The sequence below is a fragment of the Nannobrachium achirus genome, assembly GCF_963921795.1.
Source record: "Nannobrachium achirus genome assembly, chromosome: 7".
Taxonomy (NCBI): Eukaryota; Metazoa; Chordata; class Actinopteri; order Myctophiformes; family Myctophidae; genus Nannobrachium; species Nannobrachium achirus.
In genome coordinates this window covers 16472586-16495222 of record NC_137816.1, presented here as the reverse complement: position 1 = coordinate 16495222, position 22637 = coordinate 16472586, and the positions used below count along the sequence as shown (strand labels likewise).

General features: G+C 40.6%; 1 protein-coding gene across 1 annotated transcript in view; it reads left to right on the top strand.

Moving 5' to 3' along the window:
- The window catches only part of LOC308288605 (CUB and sushi domain-containing protein 1), an 803860-nt gene extending 783076 nt beyond the window's left edge, over nt 1-20784 (top strand). The window contains 7 exon segments of the mRNA XM_080730076.1: nt 670-735; nt 1294-1455; nt 3158-3270; nt 4553-4640; nt 6667-6793; nt 12043-12108; nt 19987-20784. Coding sequence (XP_080586202.1) covers nt 670-735; nt 1294-1455; nt 3158-3270; nt 4553-4640; nt 6667-6793; nt 12043-12108; nt 19987-20146 — 782 coding nt within the window. The 3' untranslated portion in view covers nt 20147-20784.
- Nucleotides 20785-22637: the final 1853 nt, after the last annotated feature.

The following is a 22637-nucleotide window of genomic DNA, read 5'->3' as shown; positions in this document are numbered from 1 at the left end:
CCAATTCTTCGCCATCTGTCCAGGGATGTATATCGGACCAGTTACCCATATATGGAGACCCCTGGTACCCATATATGGAGGTCCATGTACTGTATAATGGAGATATGCCGTGAGAGCCCAAACATGCTTACTCAGTTATTTGTTATGTGAAAGTCCTATGACGTCTATTACATCTGACATCATACCCTTTATGCCCATAGATGGAGATCCATGTATGTAGAACCAGCCACACAGATATGGGCTGTCTTGGCCATATATACATTCTGTTAGTGTGGTATGTGGCCGATGTGGCCTCCATACAGTATATGGGTTATGGGCATTCCCGTATGAAGTCCTATTAAATATGGGCTTAATATTGATGACATCAGGGAACTCCATATATGGGCATAAAAGGGATTCTGTTAGTGTGAAATCATAGTGAAGCCAGAGCCTGTGATGTCAGAGCGGCAAAACCATTCTGTTAAGAGTGGTTCCCCTTACATCACAGTGACATCAGAGCATGATCTCAGAGCGACAAACCCAGTGTCAGGCGTGACAGACAGACAGACAGAGATACATACGGACAAGCTGTTCACATACTAATCTGCGACCTACGGTCGCAATAAGCATAATATGGCTACCACAAAGCTAGCTTAGTCTAATTCTAACTTAAACACTCTTGTGTTTCAGTTGGAGTCAAAGTCAACCCCAAAGCAAAAGGGGGAGAATCTGACATTCAGAAGAACAAGATCCGTGGTATGTAAAAGACACACACGCACGCACGCACGCACGCACGCACGCACGCACGCACGCACGCACGCACACACACACACACACACACACACACACACACACACACACACACACACACACACACACACACACACACACACACACACACACACACACACAATGTCAAAAATGTGATGTCACAACAATGTGATCACTACAGCTATAGACTATATACATTGTCTATAGGCGTTACTGTGACGGTTCTCATAGTTAACTGTGACCTACGGTCGCAATTAATATTGAGTTCCTAATCTTGTACAGGCAATCAATACCATCATTGTTAAAAAGCTAATAAAGCAACAAAATATTCTTTAACCTCTTTCTTCTACAGTATATTTTCCAATTACTACTGAAGTAAAATAAATATGTGAATAAATATATAAAGTTCACCTCAATTCCCGAGGTCAGTTTACTTAATGGGGGATTTATTTTGTATTATTTTTATCTTCAGCACAGGATATATTATACCAAGGTTATTCTATTATGGTTTATCTTGTGTATCTTTTTATGTCCATGGTATAGTTCCTGCAGACGTATTCTCTCCTAACTCTGACTGGAGCGGTTTCTACGAGTACCTAGGGAAAAGACAGGCCACCACACTTACGGTCACTGCCTTCAACAGCACCAGTAGCAGAGTCAATGTCACATTACTGGAAACCAGTGGAGTCTCAATCAAACTGTCAGGTAATGAAACTGTCACAATCATTGTCAGTGTTACTTCACTGGAGAACAGTATAACAACAAGAGTAGCATCCAGTTATTAATAAAGGCTATTTTAACATTGTTATGTAACAGTTCATTAAATTTGTTTGGCAGATCAGCCAGTTTGGATGTCTGACATTTAGATATTACGCACAAACGAGGTTCTAATAATACACCAACTTCAACCGTAAGTTAAGCCTACTTTAGCATCATACATTATTGCCCAGACAAAAGGTTGTCAGTGTAAGTATGTGAAATATGCATAAACTTGGTGAAGAAGAAAAAGAAAATCTGCAAGACTTTCCCATGACAGCAGCTAATTAAAAATAATCACCTCCCAGGTTGAAAGGAAAAGTTGTCACACCATGGCACCTATTTGCATTCTTCAAGGGGAAAAAAACACCATCAGGTTTCATAACATGGATGTCAGAGTGTGCAAATAATATGATGATAAATGTAAGGATAAGAATAAACTAGACTGGGATCAACTCCTGATCTGGTCTAGAGTGGATCATCAGGGAGCCGGAACCATGGCCAGAAACCACCGGAATTAAACACCAAGAGCACAGTGCTCCTCCCAAAATGTTTTAGTTTGGTATAATATTCATTTGGTATATCCATTTTTTATTCTAACTTGTAGCATGACTAGCGAGACTAAACTAATAATTTGTATTATGTGGCGGAACAATTAACTGGAACCGAAAGCTGGCTTTCTTCTGTGTGGAAAGTCTGGTTAGAGTAAACAGAACATTAAATAGATCTGGCTTTTATTCACACCTATTGTATTATTAGGGATGCATGAATGGTATGCTGAAATTACACATATTTAGTGAAATTGCACATACACTACATCTTAACACAGATAAACATTGGTGTGCATAATTTGTCAAAAAATTAAAATAAAAAAAAACATTGTAGGGGCTTGCATTTTCGATGTAGAAAAGAAAAACAAGTCATGAGTACGTGATGATGGTAAATAGATTTAGTCCTATCCACATACCATTGGGCACATTCGTTAGAAAAACATTCTGTATTGGCACTTCATTTGTGGTAACTGAGATGTCACTGAAGGGTGCTTTCCGCTAATAATGTGGCAGATTGCAGGTGCTTATCAAAGGACCAAAGAACACTGTCTTTCTCTCTCTGCAATTGACAAATAACAATAGATGAATAATTGTTCTGCTCTCTCCTTTGAAGGACCATAAGTACTCAAAAATCATTATGCATAAATGATGCTTTGGATAATCGTCCTCATTAGTAATGTTCAAGTATAACGTGAGTCATAGTCAAGGGGCTAAACATGCCAAACCACCGCTGTGGACAATTGTTGTCACAAACCAATGGTAACCGGTAAAGTCTTTTTATAAAGATTTTTATTCTTGTATTTGTTTTACTGAGAATAAGGTTAGAAATAACTTTAGGATTACGCATCACTTTCTGAGGTTAAGATTAGGAATAGGGTTAGGTTTTGGCACTGTCTTCTTGTAGCACTTAGAGATTGTATTTTGAGATGTATACTTTTTTTTTATAATGATCTTATTGTGATGATTCTTTTTTTTACTTATGTTAACCTTCTAGCCCTATATCTCTCTATGTCTGTCTGTCTGTCTGTCTGTCTGTCTGTCTGTCTGTCTGTCTGTCTGTCTGTCTGTCTGTCTGTCTGTCTGTCTGTCTGTCTGTCTAGGGACATACAAGTCAGAAGAAAACCAGCTACTGTTGAAGGTATACCAGGTGAAGGGACCAACAGAGCATTACTACAGCAAGTTTAAAAATGACAACTGGGCTATGGATGGATATGTAAGTCACAATTATTCTAGTCATAATGTCATGTAGAATGTGCTGTACCATATTCACCACACTCCATCAGGAACAGGTTGTTTTAGGGGAGGCACGTTGGAATTACAGACAAAGGAACCCTTTCAGGGACGTGCTGGGCCCCTGATTCAGCCCGGGAAAAAGAGTTGCAGAGGCCCTCATTGCGCGCTATAGAGAGAGATCTCTCTCTATACTTATCTGTACTTATCATTTTTAGAAATTATTTAAACTAGTGAAAACAGCCGATCTACAAGCACACAACGCCTCGCACCGCGAGGCGTTGTGTGCTTGTAGATCGGCTGTTTTCACTACTTTTGTGCGACGGCCTTGTATGATGAAGCAGGGCTTTGCGAAAAAATGTACAAATTTGAAACTTGGAGATACAAGGTTTCTGCCCGACAGTGACGATTTACTTTGTTGGCCGCCCAGCCCCCAAAATGGAACAAAGGCTGACATTGTATTTTAATTTTTTTCCAAATGACCGGCCTGGACCGGCCTGGAATGAACCGGCAGTTCGGGAGTTGTCCCGCTTTTCCCAATGGCCAGCACGTCCCTGAACCCTTTACAATGTCTAATGGGCATTTGTTGAAAGGGAGGAATGAAAACAAAATAGTGGCTTTTGCAGTTGTATTTGTCTACTACAACAGTGTCAGACAAGTAATGCGAAAATAGCAAAGCTTTCATCACAGCAATGCTGCAATGAATGCTTCCGCTTGCCTTGAATAAAAGTGGAATTATGGCATTGTTCATTGTTATAAACTGCATGGGTTCTCATCAAACTGTCAACTATTGACCAATATTGCCGGGGCAGCATTGGGCCAACTGCCACAGCCATTTACCGCAGCACAAAATTATAATAATACTATCCCTTCATTATAGCAGTTAGTGTGTGTGTGTGTGTGTGTGTGTGTGTGTGTATATAAAGACATAAAGACGTAATGAAGCTATTGAGGGTGCCTTGCTCAAGAGCTTTTCAGCAGTGGCTTTAGAGGAAGGGCTCATTCACTTCCCTGGCCAGAGGCAGAGTATTCATGTCGGTCCAGGGGATCAAACCATTAACCTTCCAGTCACAATCACATTCGTCTCACATTCAAAGCACAGCTGCCCCCTCGCTGTAACACGTTGTACATCTAAAATCCAGAGCGGATGGCGATCAAAGAAAAGAAAACTTAAATCACTTTCTTGCTTGAAGAATGTGAAAATCATCTGTTGTACAATTCTGTTTTTTACCCTATTTTAAACAATGGCTGTTTTTGTCTTTCAGGTAACAGCAGAGTCGGACCAAAAGACCTTTGTCTACCAGGGGCACATACACAGTAAAGACTTTGGCAAGTTTCATCTAACAAGGCAAGGTAGGTCTGACTATCACACGAAAACAAACTTGACAAACAACATGTTTTTTGTTAAAAGGGACAGCCCTATGTATATGGTAATAGTAACTATTGCGACAGAGAAAATGCATTTTCAGCCTTTTTTCTTTTTCTTTTTTTTTGCTCATTTCTTTGTCCTACAATTCCAAATTCACTGTTTTATCCTGTGTCATGTGAAAGTTTTCTCTCTGCTGATTGGATACAATTGGTATCCTGACCTGAAAATGTATTTTCCGAACAAACATACATACATACCAACATACCATTGAGTACTATAACGATGAGAATATAAAGCAATTTAACACTTACTGTATTTTAACAAAGAAATACCACCTACCTTACCTTTAAATACATTCATGATAATAGAAAAAGTCTGGGGTCCCGGCCGACCGCGAGGGCGACCCGGTGTTGCCCACTGTATTTATTGGAGTGCTTGAGTACTCTGATTTTAACACCTGGATCTCCACACTTTCTTTTCATCACTGTCTAATTTGTCTTGGAGATTTTGCCATTTCTGGCAACAGAGTGGCCAAAGTGTGTGTTATCTCTCTCCATTAATTAATTACCATCTGGTTGTGTAGTCCCTCAGAGAGGTGTACTTGTACCTCCTAACCCCCTGGCTTATTCCAACTAACAGCCTGTGGTATGTTGTCAGCAGATTGCGGGAATAAACCAATAAATCACAAGCGCCTTGATTTTACGACACAATCACACACAATGTTCGCATTGATGTCTGCGCTGCGATGTTCGGCTAGTTAGACAGTCTTGAACTGACGAAACAAAACTTCAGCAAGGCAATGTGTTTGTTCATATTCAGCGCAATTACTTAATTTAGTTCTTATTACTCTCGCTGAACTTTTTTTTCCGCGCGTTGCAGCCTTAAGTCATGTCAAAATTACATCTGTTTTAGCTTTATTGCAGGTCGATGAAAACTGTGTTCAACTAGTGCCAACAAACACACTAGACCACTGCATAAATCCACAGTAAATGTTCGACCTTGTTAGAGTAGTTGCTTAAATGGGATTTCTTTATAGCAAAACGTAGACCTATATGCCTGAGTGTTGAAAAAATCATGGTCGTGAACAAGCTGGACCAATCCAGACCCCTTGTGTCACTGATCCTATGGAGGATTCGAAGGAAGCTAGCCGGTTCATAATTTGTCTCCTTTTAACTTCTCTGCCATATCATTATGCTAATTCTCCTTAAATCACTAGCATTCATAAATACTGTTGCAATCATTAGTCTGCATTTAACGCTGACTGATGATTGCAACAGTGACCCTAGCTCTGGTCCAGTGCGTTAGTTATGACTGTGCCTTGCTAATGCGCTGTCAAAGGAAATGTTAATAGCTCCAAGAATTTCTTGCTGTCTGTACTTTAGTGACTGGGCCTAATATACTTTCACTACTCACTGAAGACATTTTTCAACTGATGACAGAACATTCTCCGTGGTGGGAATGGTCTCCGTTCTCCACTTTTTGTCTAAAAGGTGCTCGGGCATAAACAGTACACTTGACACTACCAAGATTTAAGCTAGCACTGCTGGCACTTGTAGGTGTAATATTATGTATTAATCAAGATTGAGCAACCCCAAGGTCTATTTCATGCCTAAAATGTATAAATCGTTTACAAACAAGCTGTCAGAGTCGTGCGTGGAGTGCCCGTACTTCTCCTTCCTGCCTGTGAGCTCTTGTGCTCGGCATAGCTGTGCTGTCTTGAGCTGTTTGGAGCATCAGCGCTATCGCTGGACCACAACTCGCTTATCTACGAGGCTGTCAATCATGCCTCGGCACGACCATAGTTTTTTTGTGACAAAAGAAAAAAAGAAAAAAAAAGAAAAACATATACATGTAGGCCTACATAGTGTTTGTTATAACTGTGTGTGTGTGTGTGTGTGTGTGTGTGTGTGTGTGTGTGTGTGTGTGTGTGTGTGTGTGTGTGTGTGTGTGTGTGTGTGTGTGTGTGTGTGTGTGTGTGTGTGTGTGTGTGTGTGTGTGTGTGATATTCAGGTCCTGTCACCGTTGCAACGGACATGTCCAATCCCTACACCAACAGCAGCTCAGTGGCGGCAGCCATCTTGGTTCCTTTCTTTGCTCTTATCATCTCTGGCTTTGCCTTCTACCTCTACAAGCACAGGTAATCTATGCTCCATCACATTACATTATGAGCTCAGTCTGATGCCACAACCATTGATATTTTCGTCTGAAACCGAAACATATCGAGTACAGCCAGTGGTGGGAAAAGTACTGTGATTTATTTATATATAATATAATACATAAAAATACAGTAAGTAAAAGAAGCACTATCAGAATATGAAAATACCTTAATTGTTACAGTAAAAGGCCGGCATAAAAATGATACTTGAGTAAAAGCATAAATTTATCTATATCAAAGTTAAAGTACCCAGATGTTTAAAATTATTTCAAAATCTTTCGAAAATAGCATATCGAGAGCGGATTCCATGCAATTATTGATTAAAATTTACATGGAATCTTTGAACTCTTTACAAACATTAACCCTGGTTCTCACCACACACCCCACTGAGAGGGTACACTTTGTGGAAGGGATTGCCTTTCCAGTTTCTCATTTGATTCCTAATTCAACAGTAGACGGAGGAGTGGTGATACCTAAAATCAAGTCTTCTGTATTCATCATCATCATCATGATTATGAATAGCAATGATTTCCTGGGAACTGGACTTGAATACCAACTATTCATTATCGTGTATTCCAAACAGTACTTGAGTATTCTGCTGCAGAGATCACAAGACAAGCGTTTTTTCAAAATACAGGAATACTTAATTGAAGATGAAATTTGTATGTTGTAAACAAGAAGCTCATGGAATATTAAGAAATCCCAGACTTTGGTGGTATGACTGTCGTCCTTTCCACATCTTAAACATAAGTCAATCCCAAAACACTGACTTTTGCAAATACGATCGCTGGTTAACTTATCTGTGACAAGAATACTGATAAGAGTCTCATCTCTGTGTGGTCAATAATGTGAGATAATGAAAAACTACAGTGCCTTGTACTGTATATAGACTACCTATTGTACACAATGTGTAAGTGTTAACATCCATTGGCGTATTACAATATCTTTGTCCATTATTCTTTTAGCTATACTATAGGATTATGCACCTTCCAACAGTTGATTCTAATTAGTCATCTGTGCTATCAGATACCAAGTGGTTAGAAATAAGCTCGACCCAGGGTTACAACTCTCATGCTTTCGGTGTGAGATACATGCTCAGGCTCTGTCTCCTACTCTGCCTCTACGCATTAACATTTCATACCACAGTGAAACCTAAAAAAGACACTGCTGCTACCTGCTTCCTTTCACCTATAGCAACAACTATACATAATGTGCAGTGCACAGCATGTCATTTGCACAGTCAAAGACATCGTGTAGTGCAGAACTTGCAGTTGTATCTGTTCTTTGCTATCACTTTCGTCAACAGCACGCTGTTCTGCTGTATCTGTTGCGAGAAGAGCCATATATTTTCCTCTCTATCTCCTTTGTTGCTGTATGGTGCAAGCCATAGGAATTCATGGATTTCAGAGCAGAGAAGTGTACTCATGAAGAATGCAAGTGGATTTTTAGAAATGATGTACTTATGTCCAGGGGGCACCCGGGTAAAGTGCTCCCCCAGCACCACAGTGGTGGGGTTTGATTTCTCCACAGTGCCTCCGGCACCGCTTACCCCCTTGTTGCTAAGTAAATGATTGCATGTCATGTCTGTGTAGCCACAAAGGCGGGCACAACATGGTTCTGTTTCTAATACATACGGACGTGTACAGTCTGCACACGTTTAAAAGCAAGAGCAACACAAGCTATAATAGAAGGACCAACCTAGCTTTTCCCAGACAAGTGAAGCACCAGCCAGTGGCGGCCACAGTAAAAGCAGCAGTCAGTGTCAACATTGTTCCAGTTGTACCCCGTGGCATTTGGGAAGCCCTATTTTTTTTGCAAAAATATAGGCTCTGCTATCAAATATATTTCAACTCATACAGACAACATGTAGCCTGGCACAACAAGGAAAAACAAGGACACATATTCTTAGTTTAAACGCTCTCCGTTAAGAAACCGACGACCAGTGACCTTCTGATTACCAGACAGCCTCTCTGCTCATTCAGCCATGGCCACAGTGGACAGGCTATGGTTTGCATTACTTTGTTAAATAGAGCAGGGCAGGCCTACTACAAAGCAAGTGCAACTCACCCAGGATATATTTCCATTATTTGCCTTCACTAACGCTAACATTCGTAATCTCACTAAGCAGTCAAACGAAGGTGGTCATGATCTCGTTAAGTTAACCCAGGATTTTTGGCAGCATTATGACCAATCACAAACATGGTCAAACTCACTGGCAACAGAGTAGTTTATTGCACGAATGAAGAGCAATGCATCATATTAGGCTCTTCCTGAGACTTCTTATAATAGCATTTAGATTATTAATCTGACTAGAATTGCATTTGTATATTCCATAACATGTACCGGTATGTGTTGCTTAGATGGATTCCTATAATGGCATGTATGATTATTTTAAGTCGTAGACCTCAGTAGTCTTTGTTTAAGGAGACAGCTAGTACGGTAACAAGTGACCACTGTCCACCACCATTGCACAGTGTCCAGTTGAGTCTGAAATGTAGACTCTACATTTGGGATTTTATGTTATTTCAGTGATACGACAAACACCACGAGTTTTGCTTTGTTGAACAATTTTGTTTTGCCGTAATTATGCTTTGAGGTGCCAGCTGTGACAACTTAATCTGAACCACTGGAGACTATTATGTTTTGAGAAACAAGAACAAAATACACCAACTTCTTCTTTTTTTTTGTGCAATTTCTCAATAAAACTGCATAAACCAGTTTAAAATAATCAACTCCATGTAGTTCAATGCATTTTAAATGATTGCTTATCATTGACCACTGACCAGTGTGTGTTCAAGGGGAGGGACTTAATGCTAAGGTGGGAAGCTGCCAGGTGATTGTGTTCTTGGTTGCTTTGCTAGCCTCCTAATAAGTGTGTGTGTGTGTGTGTGTGTGTGTGTGTGTGTGTGTGTGTGTGTGTGTGTGTGTGTGTGTGTGTGTGTGTGTGTGTGTGTGTGTGTGTGTGTGTGTGTGTGTGTGTGTGTGTGTGTGTGTGTGTGTGTGTGTGTGTGTGTGTGTGTGTTATAATATGTCCAGCACACTGTATATCTCGAGAACCGACTGGTATCAATTTGGTCGGATAGGAAGTTGCCCAGAACCATCAATTTGACCGATGGCGATATGCCCACAAATGGGCATTCCACCATGCCCATATAGTACAGTATGTGCTGATAGCATGAGGGGTCTCCTTAATGGCATAAAAGGAGCACATGTAGACAGACTAGTACAACCGGTATGTTGACAATTTGGGCATGCATTCCCAAATTGTACCGCTCCAGTGTAGGCCTTTCCCCCCCGAATAACAGAATAGATGGATTCAAGGCTTGACTTTGTTAACAGGTCATGATGCTGCCTACATTATATTTTTAGAACACTATGATACACTAACTGTTTTACTGTATGACATTCCTAGAGCCAATAAAATGTGTTGAAAATGTGTGAAAATCTCAGGATTAATAAATGTGCACAAACATAAATCATAAGTTAAATAGGCTATCCCTGATTTTTGTTGAGTCTGCTCTTGCTGAGTATCCTTGAGGATCCTTCCCAGAAAATAACGAGTAGGCCTATTTGTAAAATTTCCCATTACTACTTTATAAATAAATATGTTTATACAGGAAATCGAAAAAGGGAAAGCCTTAAAACAACAAATGAGATGCATGCAAACGTTATGTACATGAGAAGAAAAAAAAAACATGCATTATTAACTGTTATTATTAACATTATTAATAGTTATTTTGGCTATTATTTAGCCTGCATCTGCATTGGGTACAAGAAAAAGGGTACAAGAAAAAGCACCTTATTCTTGAATAGACCCACCCAAATTGGCGCAAATAATACAGAACAAAAATGTGTCCAAAAGTCTCCAAACAAATCCCTGAAAGTTGGCAACCCATGCTTTACCAGATAGCAGTGCGCCATTACCTGGTATGGTGCCAGTGTTGCCATATGTACAATAATTTTCGTATTTGTACAATCATTTTACCCTCAATGTACGATCAATGTCATAATTGCCCAAATGTACAATCATTTCACCATATCACAAAAACGTGCATGAATTTACAAAACGTCCTGGCTGCTGATTCGGGATCCGGTTTGGCTTTTCACAATACGTCAGTAAATCTGACCCTAGATCTGTACTTGGAGGCATTAAAAAACACTGATCACATCTTTCCAGTCCAGTTCTAGGCTTTTATTTAAATTCCATGGAGGTTAAAATAGAAGGAAGGGAAACACGTGATGCCGGGGATGCCGAATGCGCCATGCCCATGAACGGCCGTGACGCTCACCTCATGGGTGCCAAAAATCGCACCGGAAGTGCGATGAAATACATGGCAGTTAATGTAGCCAGCTAGACCAGCTCATGAACAAACACTAATTATGAACGATTGAGACCGTTATATAATCGGTTAAGGAAGAAGACAACATACTGTATCAAAGTTTTTTTTTTCTAATTACTTGCTTTTCGATGTACACAGTACATCATTTTATTGATGATCTAAACAGCAGCAGATATCTTTCTGTCTCGGAAGTATCGCGAGATTTGGGTGGGAAACGGTGGACAGTCTCACTATACTTGGTACGTTCAGAAATATACTTTGTGCTCTTTATATACCGTACCTCTATAAAATTACACAGTGCGCACATCGAAAATCAACAAACAAATAGTGTTTGTCCATGAGCTGGTCCACAGGCTTCCACTGACTGCATTCTACCGAACTTCCGGCTGCAGTTTAGCACCCATGACCCATGGTGTGACGAATCTGCCGGTTGGAATTGCGTGATAATGAAAATGACGTTGGTGTCCCTTCCTCCAATTTTCCTTGGTAAATTCCAGGCAGCATATTTAACAACTTGTTTCTTATCATAAATACATACAATATTTTAGTGGAATTACATATTTACACCTGTAATTTATCTTTTTTTAGGCTGTGTATGATAGTTTTCTTTAAATTGAGATCATTTTAAGCCTCCGGTACGATAATTTAACACTTCCCATCTGACAACACTGTATGGTGCACAGGGCACGGTACACCATACAGTCTGCTGTGACTTGCCAAACACACGCTAGTCTACATGTTCTACTGGCAACTGGCTGGTCATATAACACACTGCAATGTGTTACGCTACAGTCATACAGCGTGCCAGCCAGTGTGCTAGTAATCTGACAGTTAGCACGTGTGCTACTGTGTATCATGTGCTGTACATTAAAGCCCAGTGGTTGTATGCAGGGCATTGTCTGCTGACACAGATGATGACAATGAGAGACCTAAAGACACCTGGGGGCCTGGCGGCAGGTAAGACTTGACAACCAGACGTCCTCCCGCCGCCACATCCTCCTTTAATTCCTTCCATTCCTTGTTTTTTTTTTTGTTCTTCATGCTTTCACATAAGGCTGCACAATTAACTGTTCCTCATGCTTTTAACGCCAATGCCACACAATTTACTGTAAGACAAACCAAAATTATGATGTTGTCAAAGTACCATTCTGCATCCTTTCAACAATTTTCAACCTTATCTTGGTATAATTGGTCCTCAGTGATGCTCATGATGAGATGGCACCATTTCTGTACTCACTTTGTGTCTCATTGGTGGGCTGTGGACAGTGCAGACACCTGCCTGGCAGTGACTTACTTCATCGATGAGGATTCCAAGCTGATGGAAACAACATTATTTCTCTTCCTGAAGTAGAAGCCATTGTTAATTATATGTTTTACTTTGATTTATTTATTTTGTATTTTTATTTTTTAAATAAAAATAAATAAATTGTGTGATATAACCAAACCTGCCTACCGGTGATGTCACTCCACTCTGAGACACAGAGAGTGAGTGAGTAGACAGAAATTAGCCAGTAGCTATGCCCCTCCCCTAAAAGCTTTTGTCTAATGCTAGCTTAGCAACCGGCAGCTTGCCAAGGCTGTTGCCAAGGCAAACCTTGGCAAGCAGGAAGTTATTCTAAGCTAGCATTGGACAAAAGCTTTTTGGGAGGGGCATAGCTACTGGCTAATTGTGACATCTTTTGACATCAATTAATTATACAAAGATAAGTTGAAAATGGGTGAAGTGGCCCTTTAAAGGGACATGCAACCCTAGGTTGATTTTGTCGTTTTGGTTAAACTATAGCTACAGCAGAGTAGCTTCCAATTGCCTAAGCTGTAATTCTTGGTGCTGCTCTCCCTCTGCCAACCTGGGGAGAGCCCCGTACTGAGCTCATGCTTCTTATCACCTGACGGGGAAGTTTCCCCGGTAGAACGTGGAAGGAACACGTTATTCCAACCAGTTCCTTTCCTCTCCATCAGGATTACCAGCTGCAGCTAATTAAATTAATAATGGGTGTATGTGCCCAGAACAACCAGTGTACAGGTAGGGTGATTGTAATGATAGTATTGACACACCTAAAAAATAATTTCTGAATCACATCAGCATATCGTCGTTGTCGGGTGAAAACCTTGTATGTCTAAAAACGTTCGTTTCGCATTTATCATTTTAAAAATGATTTAAACTAGTGAAAACAGCCGATCTACAAGCACGCAACGCCTTGCACCGCGAGGCGTTGCATGCTTGTAGATCTGCTGTTTTCACTACTTTTGTGCGACGGCCTTGAATGATGAAGCAGGGCTTTACTTTGCGATAGAACTTACAAATTTGAAACTTGGAGATACGAGGTTTCCACCCGACAACGACGATATAATTATCACCTGCCTTTCTGAAAAGAAGAAAAGAAAGACGGTTTTGGACATCGGAAGGAGCATGTATTGCACTTAATACAGCCTCCTGAATAGTAGCACTGTGGCATGCAGAATCCACCGGGGCACAAATTACTTTGGAGAAAACATTTAAAGCTACAATCCATGACTTGTTTTAATGAATAAAACATTATTTAACCACCCGGCGTGGTCGAGTATCTTAGTATAATGTAGCTAACACCTCTGCAGTCAATGCAGGTGGTCTCCCTCCCTACTCCTCCATTGAAAGACCAGACACCAACTGGTTGACATTGGCAATAAAGTTATTTGAAGAAGCTGCACCAACGCACTTTATTGTAATTCAGTTGAGATCTCCAGGGAGGGAAATAGAGGCTATAAAACATGTGCATTGTAGCTTTAATTGTATTCAGAACAAAATCTAATTCTGTTTTTTAATGTCATCATTATTTTAACATTATGTTTCCAATTGTTTTCAACCACTGTAAAAGTATTTTATTTGCATCTTTTTCGATTCTGTGCAGCCCTTATGTGTCAATGAAAAAAAAGCATTCATTTGGAGGTGAAAGGAGGATATGTTATTTTCTTTTTTCTTTGAAATATTTGATCTCATATTAATTGTCAGCTCTATTGTTGTCATGTTGTCATCACAGTGTAACACTGCACAGAGACACTTTCAGTTCCCTCCAGTCAAAAGATAATAAATGCACACTGATATGTATTCGGTAATGAGACCAACCAAGGCTGGTTGTTTCTTATTGTTTGGATATGATCATTTACTGTTAAGGCCCTTTTCCACCGGCAGCGATAACGATGACGATAGCCATAAAATATCACAGCGATAATTATGCCTTCACATTGATGTCCGATAAAGTTATCGGACATCAATGTGAAGAGGCGCCAATTAACAGCCGCTCGCTCAGAGCGCACCTCGAGCTGTTTGTCAGAGACCCAGTTCCATATCACTGTGATCTTAACCACATCGTTGTTGATCCTAACGATGTAGTTGTCGGCTATCGTTGTCTTTATCGGTGTTGGGTGGATGCTGCCGATCCACTTCAATTGAAAACCCACTTTTTTAAATCGTTATCGTCATCGTTATCGCTGCCGGTGGAAAAGAGCCTTTAGTCCTGAAGTTCTTTTGTTTCTCTCACTGAATGTTTGAATATAAATATTCTATTCCTAGATTGGTTAAATTGATTGGTTGGATTGGTTGAATTCTGATTCTGAAAATGGAGTGACCTTGCCATACAGCCTGCTTGGCCATTGCAGTTTGAGGTCATCTTGGCATAAACTATTTTGTTAACTGGGAAAATAATAGTCAGAGCATGTGAGCTTTGCTGTTCTGTAAATAATAGTCAGAGCATGTGAGCATTGCTGTTCTTTAAATAATAGTCAGAGCATGTGAGCATTGCTGTTCTGTAAATAATAGTCAGAGCATGTGAGCATTGCTGTTCTGAAAATAATAGTCAGAGCATGTGAGCATTGCTGTTCTGAAAATAATAGTCAGAGCATGTGAGCATTGCTGTTCTGTAAATAATAGTCAGAGCATGTGAGCATTGCTGTTCTGTAAATAATAGTCAGAGCATGTGAGCATTGCTGTTCTGTAAATAATAGTCAGAGCATGTGAGCATTGCTGTTCTGTAAATAATAGTCAGAGCATGTGAGCATTGCTGTTCTGTAAATAATAGTCAGAGCATGTGAGCATTGCTGTTCTGCGAGCAGAGAAGATGTGGGCACGTCGGTACAAAGCCGCTTGAAGGAGGCGGGCCTTAGTAACATGATTGACATGCCCTTTCGACCAATGGCATTGGCCTGTCGGGAGTAAACGACACAGCATTCTCTGTTCTGGTAACAGATCCTTTCGCCCGTTTGGCCGTTCGCCCAAATCTTTTCCGCCGGTCTCACGCTCACCGCCCTGACCGCTCGGTGGGGCTGTGCTGTACTTAACTGTACAAAAGTACAATTTTGAGGTATCTTTCTTTACTTTACTTGAGTATTTCCAATTTGCAATACTTTCACTTCGACTCCACTAAATCTCTGATCCAAATATTGTACTTTTACTCCACTACATTTGTTTAAAAACGTAGGTTTTAATGTTAACGTTTTAACATTACGCCGGAAAGACGCCCTGGGCGAACGGTCAAACGGGCGAACGGATTGGTATTCTCTGTTCTAGCTGTGCATTAGCGCCTCCCATAGAAAGGAAATATGAGTGGAAGAGTGACAATAAACCCACACTTAATCGTCCACGCTTATCGTTCAACGTGTTCAGGTTTTACCAGGTTATTTTGTTGGGGAACACACTTTACATATACATACTGTATAGAGCAGATACCCAACATTGTCCCACCCTGAGCATGCATTTTTTTGAGACAGTGGCCTAACTCAGTATGTGTAGGCCTATAAGAAGTATTATGTTTTTGTTTTTAAGGTCAGACCGGAGAATAATAGTTATAAACCACCCAGCCAAATTAGAATGATTAAAAGAAAAGAAGAAGGAAAAAAAAGTATACAATTTGTCACAGAAGTCATGGAAAAATAAGCTGTTGTTTTCCGCTAATGGCTGAAGGCAGTGAAAGAATGATTCTAGGCAAAAGATGGCGACTCACACAAGGGCACTGTGTGGGTCATAAGTCGAGTAAAAATCCCATTTTCTTTCAAGAGATTTATTTTTGTAATAATTAAAACTATATACATGTTAAAACAAACAAACAAACATATCTAAGAATTTCCATAAATAAGAAATAATAATAATTAAGTAGTAGTGAAAATATCTGATCTATAAGCGCACGGCGTGAAACGACGCGTTGTGCGCTTGTAGATCAGATATTTTCACTAGTTTGGGTAGGGGGCAAACGTCGAATCCCTTTTTTTTCCTAACCTAACCTAACCTAACCTAACCTAACCTAACCTAACCTAACCTAACCTAAAAGGTTTAGGAACCACTGCTTTAGGGTATAGCAGATACACCGATACTGGTCTACCTTGGCAGAAGACTGATGTAGTTGGAACTCACCTGAGTGTGTCATCAGATAAGGTGTTTAGCCCTGCCCAGAAAAACTGCTCTCATCAGGAAATGGTCAAAACAGGCCTGGCATTTTCTGTTTACAGGCTCTTTAACTGGAATCTCTATCCCTCTATCTTCCTCTCTCTCCCTCCCCCCATCTCTCGCTGATCAAGCTCTCCCTTCTTCCCTCCCTCACTGTCTATTACTCATTCCCTGTGTTCCCCCCTTTCTCTCTCATTGATGGTTATAACCATAAAATGAAATGAAGAGAAGTAGGAAATAAAAGTGATTCTAAAAGTGAATTACATTTTTTAAATTTGCTCTACCATTTTGTCAGCAATTACATGCAGTCAATGTCAGTTTTGAGTGTAGTAGCATAAAGGCTGATATCCAGCTATGCATATCTATGCACATATTACACCCCTCTTCCTTGTGTGATTTAGAGAAGTTAAGACATGCACCAGTCCTCTCCTATTTGTTTGCATTGCTTCTAGCAGACTTGTTCCTGTAACCAGGGTGAGATGCCGTGGGCTCGGTTGGGCCCGGCGAGCCCACACTTATCAAGCTGTACTCACGCGCGCCGACATGCACACACGGCACGCACACGCGCGTGCACGCACGTCGTCAAGTTGTGTGACGGCTCGGCGGCACGGTCAACACTTCAATCCCCTACCTGTCTGCTTTGCATAACAATACTCTGGTAGGCAGGCTCATTTAAACGTATATGCGGCCAGCATATACATTCGCCTAGCATTCTTTGCAGACTTTTAGCTCCTTACGGAACCTCTCCCTCCGCTATGCAGCTCCTCACTCTTCATGTCATGAGTTTAAATCACTCATTTTGTCAGAGCTGCATAGCGGAGGGACTCGGGAGAGGTTCCGAAAGGAGCTAGCAGACTTTACTGTGTGTGGGTGAGTCTATAAAGTCTATGTAAAGTTATTTTATATAAAACCTAAAGGAAAATACATTAATTGAAACTAAAATAAAAAAAAAAATTAACAATGTAACTAAATAATAAGAAATTTAATTAGATTAAACATTTTGAGTTATACAGTATTAATTTTGCACTGAGCGGCAGGCAAGCGTGCACACATGCGCGTGCACGTGACGTGCATGTGACGTCATGAATTCAGAGGGCCACCACTTCAAAAATCCATATCACACCACTGCCTGTAACACTGTGTGGCTGGTTGAGAGGGGCACTCTCAACCGGCACAGTGGAAAACAAGGTCACTTTAGTACTTACACCAATGTCTGATTTATACTTGGGTGTGTGCCATGTCATGCACTGAAAATAGTCGCTCTCCAAAGCTAGAAAGAGATATTATGATCATTGAAAGTAATTGGAAGAAGCATTTACTACATTACCCCTTTCAAATTAATCTGATTTTGGAATAGACCCATTTGTTCCAGAGAACTGGACTGTATGTTCTCTAAATGATACTGTCCTACACCCAAAAATACCATTGAGATTTATTGAAGAAGATGACAAATATTATTCAGAACCCAAAAGTAGAACTTAAAATGTGACGCTTGAGTAACAAATTCTAAATTTATTTGCCAGTCGTTTTACTTTTATTGAAATTTTAACAGATTAACATTTTATCGATTCTGACATTCAGATTATTTTCTTTCTGGTAGACAAGACAGTGTGTGTGTGTGTGTGTGTGTGTGTGTGTGTGTGTGTGTGTGCGTGTGCGTGTGCGTGTGCGTGTGCGTGTGTGTGTGTGCGTTACAGTGAAACACCACAGAGTAGTTTTGTAAAATAATTGGTTGAACATGCTGGGAAGGCTTAGTGAATTCCCAGGTTTGGATCTCAACCAACACACACGCGCGCGCACACACACACACACACACACACACACACACACACACACACACACACACACACACACACACACACACACACACACACACACACACACACACACACACACACACACACACACACACACACACACACACACACACACACACACACTCTCTCTCTCTCTCTCTCTCTCTCTCTCTCTCTCTCTCTCTCTCTCTCTCTCTCTCTCTCTCTCTCTCTCTCTCTCTCTCTCTCTCTCTCTCTCTCTCTCTCATAATGAGGTCAAAGCAGAAATGGGTTCCCACCGCAGCATTCCTGCCTGCTAGTAATCCCAAAGGGGTTGGAACTAACTGATTACATCTCACAATATTACTGTAATCTTCACACAATTGTAGTCTTGTTATCAGTTATTGTGTATCTAATTCGTCAATTACATCCTTATGTTTAACAACCTCATTTTAACTAGAGTCCAACACACACACACACACACACACTCACACCTGGGACCTGCCATGCAGTAATACAGTCCTCTGTGGTTGGCCACTGTGCAACATCAATAGAGCAATTAAGGGTTGGTTTACTGACATTAAGCCATTAACCATTTAAGCCTGGTTTATACTTATCTCTTACAACGGTGTGGCCGTATGACACCCGCATTAAATGGAGTAATTATAAAACATATAGGCCTGTTCTTGAGAATTTTCGCCTATAATGACATGCCCAATGGGGACCCCGGGGTTAACCACTTTAACCCTGGCGTCCCTATTTCTGACATGTCATTATAGGCAAAAAATATTTAATAAATCAAAATAAAACAAACAACGATGTATTCTTGACATGTCGTTAAAGGCAAAATATATTTAATTAATCAAAATAAAACAAACAACACTGTCCAAAGATTTGTGAAAATAGCAGATCTACAAGCTTACAACAAGTCACAATGTGGCCCATTGTGATCTTGTATAACAGCTATTTTGTCTATTTGTCAGCAGTCCAAATCAACTTGAGTTGAGTTAATGTTCCAAGTTGGACTGCTGTAGAATATAATCGACCTAATCTAATAAACCAACATTTTCTGGAACATGAGGCATGTGAACAATCTTAACAACGTTCAACCTGGTGTCACTATTTTGTCATTATAGGTGGATATGATCTGATCACAAATGAACCTAACCATTTGAGTATATGACCTTTGTTCTAGCGGCCAGTTAGACATTAGTATACTTCATCACTCGCTGAAGAGAAGACATTTCCAAGCTAAAAGAACAACAGATGCATCCCGTTTTTCATTTGAATGTGTGTTATTTTTGGCCAATGACACATTTGTTTGGGCTCCAGGCCTAAAGTATACTTCTAATAATGACATAAGTTTGTTTTATTAGTTAGTCTGACTAACCACTTATTTATTTTATTATATACTTCATCATCACAATGTCACAAGCATGTAGATCTGCTATTTTTGAAAACCACGATTTTCATTTTAAAAGTATATATTATTTATAAATGATTTAATCAATTAGTTTGATTAACTTTTGCACCGCTAAAAACACTTATCTGTGTTTCAGCAGCCAGAAAAGCACAGAGTATTTCACTTTTTATTTTCTTATAATTTTTCTTGTAATGCCAACTCTTTGTCTTTCTGTCTTTCAGAACACGGCCCAAAGTCCAGTTCAACGGCTATGCTGGCCACGAGAGCTCCAATGGCCAGGCGTCCTTTGAGAACCCCATGTACGACACCAACATGAAACCGACAGAGGCCAAGGCTGTCAGGTTTGATACCACACTCAACACAGTGTGCACTGTGGTATAGCGCAGCAACCTGACCGCAGCCTTGGAGGAGGGTGCGCTCCCACTCCCATGTTGCGGTCCACAGCGTGGTTTAACCAAACTTCAACGAAACACAACCGAAGGAAAAGGATGACTTGGACTCGTCAATTGTGTCCTCGAGTGCTGGTCCATTGTCGGCGTATAGTCTGCACAGTAACATAATTCTGGCACACCTGCAACCTGGACGACGTATCACCCTATTCTTCCTACAGTGTTAGTGATACAAATCTGGGGCAGGAAATAAAAATGGCGTTAGCCTGACTTTGTTATTCAGGGGACCAGTGCTTGGACCGGCCATTCTTTTTTTGGGACAGTTATTTAAACATCAAGGAAGCAGATCAAGAAGAATGAACGTGGTATCCGACAGAACGTAACACAGAGAACATCCGTGGAGTTGTTGACTTCTGCCAAATGTCTACATGCAGAATCTATGGTAGTGCTGTGGCGGTCTTGCACAGTGGTGCACACCGAGAATACCTTCACCACGACCTGAACAACGATGAAACCAAACCCAGCCCTCATGCACCCACACATGGTTTGCACAGTAATAGAACCCACCAGACTCCCCCTCTGTAGCTGACAAAAAAAGGCTAGAACAAGGCCAGGTTCCAGCCTCAAGGGAAGCACATCCACTACTCCTAGGGCTGGGCAATACTGTATATCCACATTGTATCGATGTCATGATATAAGACTAGACATCGTCTGGGATTTTGGATATCGTAATATTGTGATATGGCAAAAGTGTGGCCTTTACCTGGTTTTAATCTCGTAAGCTTTTATTTTATACTTTCAGAAATGTTCAATGATAGATCGGCTATAAGCTCACAAGATCTACAAGCTCATATAAGGTGGCCCGATGTGACGCATTGTGCGCTTGTAGATCAGCAATATTTTTGCTATTTTTGAAAATGTTTGACAAATGAAATCACAATACGATATTATCAACCCAATGGTATTAGGACAAAAGAAAAAAACCTATATTTGATTTTGTCCTTATAGCTCAGCCCTAACTATCCCTCATTTAACTCTCGGCTGTTGGAGTGACCATCACACACATGGAATAGTGTTGTTGAACTCTTGTGCCTGAATACAAATCTCCAACTGGACTTGGTCACGCAGGAAAACACCAGACTGGAATGGACTACAACTGGAACTACAACATCTGGTCTGGGGTGATTTACAGTCCAACTGTTCAAGCAGTTATTTAGCACTATGTATGAGTATGTGTTACTCCTCTGTAGCACATGCAATTGTAATCTGATACTGGACACTTTAATCTACGTACTAAATTAGTACTAGATACTCTTCAGTGGAATTAGGGATTCCAAGAATAGTGCAGAACTACTGGGCTAACACACTTTGGTCCAAAAATACTTTGTAGATTGTTTTGACCTGCTTAGAATATCAAATGGGTTAGGTTTACTACATCAGCACAATTCAGAGTAGATAAGCTGTCAGTGACAGGATATTATACTGAACCAGTGGTTCTCAAAGTGAGGTCCGGGGACCCCCAGGGGTCCTTTTAGGTTGTTCCAGGTGGTCCCCAGCTAAACGATTGAAAGTTAGGAACCAAATGGACCCTTATATGTCAGTAACTCTACGAGTGTGAAAATGGGGAAAAAAGGCCATTAAGGGTCCCTTTGGTTCCATTCGTAGTTATGGAGGTCTAATTCATACCAATCTGGGGTTCCTTGAAATTGAAAAAGGTACAGGGACCTAAAGTAATAAATTGAATTCCCTATGGTGTTCCTGTGATTGGCTAATATCTTTGCTCACTATATATTGTGTTGTGTGGAAGACTCCACTTATATTGCACCTAATTAGACTAAAACTATTTTCTAATTTTGGAGCAGGTCTACTAGTAGACTCTAAATGTTTCGGAGTACTTCTTCATAGGTACTACTCACTTTAAACTAGCTCAGTACTAGACATTATACTAGTACAATGCAGATGGTGCTGAACCAGAAACACAGGCGTATTTCAGACATTTTAATGTCAATGGTGACTTGCTGGGCTCTTTCACAGACACGGGCCCTGCTATGGTCTAAAGACAGACAACTGATTGGGTTCCAGGATCAGTCAGGATCCTGGGCCAGGTGGCAGAACAAACAGCATCCTGGAGGACAGTGGACTGGCTGCCACATCCTGCAGTGGACTGTTGCAATCAACCGTGGCGTGAATGCAGGAAAGCTGGAAAACAAATCAATGACAATGTTTTTTTTCCCCCCTCCTCTACCAATCTGCCACAGAACAAATGGAAGCAACACATCGAACAGACTGACAGAGAGACTGACAGGAATAATACGCAAACAGACGCGGACACATAGACAGACATCTCTGTTGGTAATGCTGGAACAGACAGGCCTGCACGTTGCTACAGAAAGTTGTTGTCTATTCCAGCATTTTTCTTCAGTGAAGATAAAGATGATATATCCTAAAAAAAGAAAAAAAGAAAAGAAACCCCAGCAGCTCAA